Source organism: Barbus barbus (assembly GCF_936440315.1).
Source record: "Barbus barbus genome assembly, chromosome: 13".
NCBI lineage: Eukaryota > Metazoa > Chordata > Actinopteri > Cypriniformes > Cyprinidae > Barbus > Barbus barbus.
In genome coordinates, this window is record NC_136741.1 from 12,721,471 (window position 1) to 12,725,913 (window position 4,443).

At 52.1% G+C, this 4,443-nt stretch overlaps 1 protein-coding gene across 1 annotated transcript; it reads right to left on the bottom strand.

Annotated features, from left to right (window-relative positions):
- Positions 1-718: 718 nt before the first annotated feature.
- Positions 719-3,743, bottom strand: LOC306879003 (uncharacterized protein). Its single transcript, XM_079431658.1, has 2 exons — positions 2,869-3,743; positions 719-2,813 (listed from the first exon to the last, which is right to left on the bottom strand). Exon 2 carries the CDS (start codon positions 2,280-2,282, stop codon positions 975-977), a length of 1,308 nt encoding a protein of 435 aa, XP_079287784.1. The 5' UTR covers positions 2,283-2,813; positions 2,869-3,743; the 3' UTR covers positions 719-974.
- Between the last annotated feature and the right edge of the window lie 700 nt (positions 3,744-4,443).

A 4,443-nucleotide genomic window follows, 5' to 3' on the forward strand; every position in this document is an offset into this window, starting at 1 on the left:
AATGTGGAACGGTAATGACAAATGTGCTCAGGTGGGGCAGCGAGTAGTAATGCATGTGTGTGTATATGTGTGTAAGTAATAAATGGTGATGCCCATCTCTAGCAGGGCGATGCAGCATGACTGGGGGAAGGGTAAAGAGAGTGCTTGGGTGCTGAGATGAATATTATTCTGTGATAAAAGAGCAGGCCAGAGGACCACTCTCATTCTCCCATTAACACATTTCAAATGCTGAAAACCATTTCTGGATGTATTCCAAGTAATCGTGGACAGTAATACACAATCTGTACTTTACATTTTTATTTTGGGATACTTTTGTTTCAATACATACCAAAGCATATATTTTTACTCCTAGCATATATTTTTACTACATATCAGCAGTGTTATTTTTGTATTATTTATTTATAGTATTTAAAAATATTGTGAATTAGATTTTATATTTTTATATGTTCAGTTTTCATTTTAAGATTTAATAATTTTTCATAATTTTAGTTAATAACAGTGCTGCGCATTTAAAATAATAATAATAATAATCAAAAATAAGTGAAGAAATCATGACTTGCTCCAGGACCCAACATCAATATTTGATTGCAGCAGTTAACAACACATTGCCTTAATAATCCATTCAGAGCAAGATTTAAATTTAAATATCACTGAACTGGTCTCCACAAAAGTGAGTTTGAGTATGCAGACTTCTAATAAGTCATAATAATGTCACATGTGTTACGGTTGGTGGTTGTAGTAATCGGCGCCCACACGAAGGATAACAAAAAGGTAAATTTAATAGCATCAACACACATCAAACCATTTACAACTTAAGATCCGACAAACACAGAGGGAGAACTGAGGACTTATAAAGGGAGTGGAACAAACGAGGAAACAAGGTAATTAATAGAACACAGGTGATGAATATAACTAATTAACAAAACTGGGTCATGAACTAAAACAGGAAAAACCAAATATGGGCAGAAAGGAAACTAAACAGAAACAGATATATTACAGTATCTCCCCCTCCCGGAAGGTGCGTCCCGCACCGTAACAGTAACATCGGGGAGGGGGGGCGGGCGTCCTGGAGGCTGGAGCAGGACCAGGATAGGACAGGGGAGCCTCCAGGACGGATCAGGAGCCTTGGGAGACCATGGCAGGACTGGAGATTCGGGAGGCCATGGCGGATCTGGAGCCTTGGGAGGCCATGGCAGGACTGGGGATTCGGGAGACCATGGCGGATCCGGAGCCTTGGGAGGCCATGGCAGGACTGGAGATTCGGGAGACCATGGCGGATCCGGAGCCTTGGGAGGCCATGGCAGGCCTGGAGATTCGGGAGGCCATGGTGGATCTGGAGCCTTGGGAGGCCATGGCGGATCTGGAGCCTTGGGAGGCCATGGCAGGACTGGAGATTCGGGAGACCATGGCGGATCCGGAGCCTCGGGCGGTCTTGGCGGATCGGGATCCTCGGACGGCCATGGTGGATCGGGGTCCTCGGGAGGCCATGATGGATCTGGGTCCTTGGGTGGCCTTGGCGGATCGGGGTCCTCGGGCGGCCTTGGCGGATCGGGGTCCTCGGGCGGCCTTGGCGGATCGGGGTGCTCCGTGGCCTTGGCCCTTGGCCTGGCCACACAGACTGAGACTATATGGCCCCCCCCCAAAATTTCTTTGGGAAAGTTCCCCTCTGGGGGCCACATTGGAGGAGAGGGTTCTTGAGGGCGCTCTGGAGGAACGGACTCTTGGGGGCGCTCTGGAGGGGCGGACTCCTGGGGGCGCTCTGGAGGAGCGGGCACTAGAGGGCGCTCTGGAGGAGCGGGCACTTGAGGGCGCTCTGGAGGAGCGGGCACTTGAGGGCGCTCTGGAGGAGCGGGCACTTGAGGGCGCACGGGAGGCGCGGAGCTGGATAGAACCAGCGGAGACGAAGGAGCGCTGGACGGGACCAGCGTAGATGCAGGAGGGCGCTCTTGCAGCGCGGACTCCTGAGGGCGCTCTTGCAGCGCAGACACTTGAGGGCGCTCTTGCAGCGCAGACACTTGAGGGCGCTCTTGCAGCGCAGACACTTGAGGGCGCACGGGAGGCGCGAAGCTGGATAGAACCAGCGGAGACGAAGGAGAGCTGGACGGGACCAGCGGAGACGCAGGAGGGCGCTCTTGCAGCGCGGACTCTTGAGGGCGCTCTTGCAGCGCGGACACTTGAGGGCGCTCTTGCAGCGCGGACACTTGAGGGCGCTCTTGCAGCGCGGACACTTGAGGGCGCTCTTGCAGCGCAGATTCCAAGGGGCGCTCTTGTAGCGCGGACATTAGAGGGCGCTCTGGAGGCGCGGGGCTGGACGGGACCAGCGGGAACTCAGGTGGGCTGGACGGGACCAGCGGGAACTCAGGTGGGCTGGACGGGACCAGCGGGAACTCAGGTGGGCTGGACGGGACCAGCGGGAACTCAGGTGGGCTGGACGGGACCAGCGGGAACTCAGGTGGGCTGGACGGGACCAGCGGGAACTCAGGACGGCTGGACGGGACCAGCGGGAACTCAGGACGGCTGGACGGGACCAGCGGGAACTCAGGACGGCTGGATGGGACCAGCGGGAACTCAGGTGGGCTGGACGGGACCAGCGGGAACTCAGGACGGCTGGACGGGACCAGCGGGAACTCAGGACGGCTGGACGGGACCAGCGGGAACTCAGGACGGCTGGACGGGACCAGCGGGAACTCAGGACGGCTGGACGGGACCAGCGGGAACTCAGGACGGCTGGACGGGACCAGCGGGAACTCAGGTGGGCACTTGCGAGGTGCCGGAATTGGTGGGCTCAGACGAGGAGCAGGCACAGGAAGGCACTGGCGAGGAGCTGGCACTGGAGGGCGCCGGCGAGGAGCAGGTACTGGATGGCACTGGCGAGGAGCAGGCACTGGATGGCACTGGCGAGGAGCAGGCACCGGATGGCGCTGGTGAGGAGCAGGCACTGGATGGTACTGACGAGGAGCAGGCACTGGAGGGAATGACATGCCCTCAAACTCAATTAAAATCCCCACCGGCACCTGTTTTTCCCCCCTCGGTGGTTCTGGGGAACCGTTATTGGCGGCGGAATCCCTTTTCTCCGCGGACGGCGCAACGTTCATCGCCCCTCGCGGCGGAATCCTCCTCGCCGCGGGCGGAACATTCATCGCCGTGTACGGCGGGATCCTCTTCGTTGCCGACGGCGCAACGTTCATCGCCCCTTGCGGCGGAATCCTCCTCGCCGCGGGCGGAACATTCCTCGCCGTCTCAGGCGGAGCGAATTTCATTGGGGCGGTGGGTAAGGGTGTGCGGCGAATGGCGACCCGTTCTCCCCAAAACGGGTGGCCAGGGTAAGCCGCTACAGGCAGCCCGACATCCCTCGCAGTACGGGCAGGGGCGAGCCGCGAACGGCGGCGTGAACCCCCGCAAACGACGGGCACAAGCTCCAGCATCCTGAGCAGATCTCGTTTTCTTTTGCGGTCGGATCTTCTGTTACGGTTGGTGGTTGTAGTAATCGGCGCCCACACGAAGGATAACAAAAAGGTAAATTTAATAGCATCAACACACATCAAACCATTTACAACTTAAGATCCGACAAACACAGAGGGAGAACTGAGGACTTATAAAGGGAGTGGAACAAACGAGGAAACAAGGTAATTAATAGAACACAGGTGATGAATATAACTAATTAACAAAACTGGGTCATGAACTAAAACAGGAAAAACCAAATATGGGCAGAAAGGAAACTAAACAGAAACAGATATATTACAACATGGAGATGTAACTTATTTTAATAGGTCCTATGCAACCTATTTCAATCCTGACTGTGTCTGAACTACCGTTTGTATGTATGTGTATATGTGTGTACCCAAATGGTAGTTCCTATGAAACAGTTCTTGGTAACACTTTAGAATAGGGAACACTTATTCACTATTAACTACGACTTTTCCCTCAATAAATTCATTATTTGCTGCTTATTAATAATTAGTAAGGTAGTTGTTAAGTTTAGGTATTGGGTAGGATTAGGGATGTAAAATATGGTCATGTAAAATAAAACATGAATATGTGCATAATTACTACTAATAAATGGCTAATATTCTAGTAATATGCATGCAAATAAGCAACTAATTAAGAGACCCTAAAATAAAGCGTTACCCGGTTCTTTTACTTGCCACATTCAAATACATTTGTACATTTACAAGTATTTAAATTCACAGCATGTTCTTAGGACAATGGCATTACATTTCTGATGGGACTGTCTGGAGTGGTTAACAGCTTGGTTTCTCGAGCTCTGATCGTAATTGCCATATTTTGAACCTTAAGTCCCTCCTGTCTAGAAGTCAATACAATCCAGAGGGAATGCCTCCAATAAAAGTACAGGTGAGAAGTTGATAAATGAGAGTATATTTAGGACTTAAGTATGAAAGTGTATGTATTGCTTAAATTATTTTGCAGCAGCATAAGGGTTCC

What these genes read in the sequence shown, in the direction of transcription:
- LOC306879003 (XM_079431658.1), bottom strand. Translation starts at nt 2,282, where the DNA reads ATGTCCGCGCTACAAGAGCGCCCCTTGGAATCTGCGCTGCAAGAGCGC.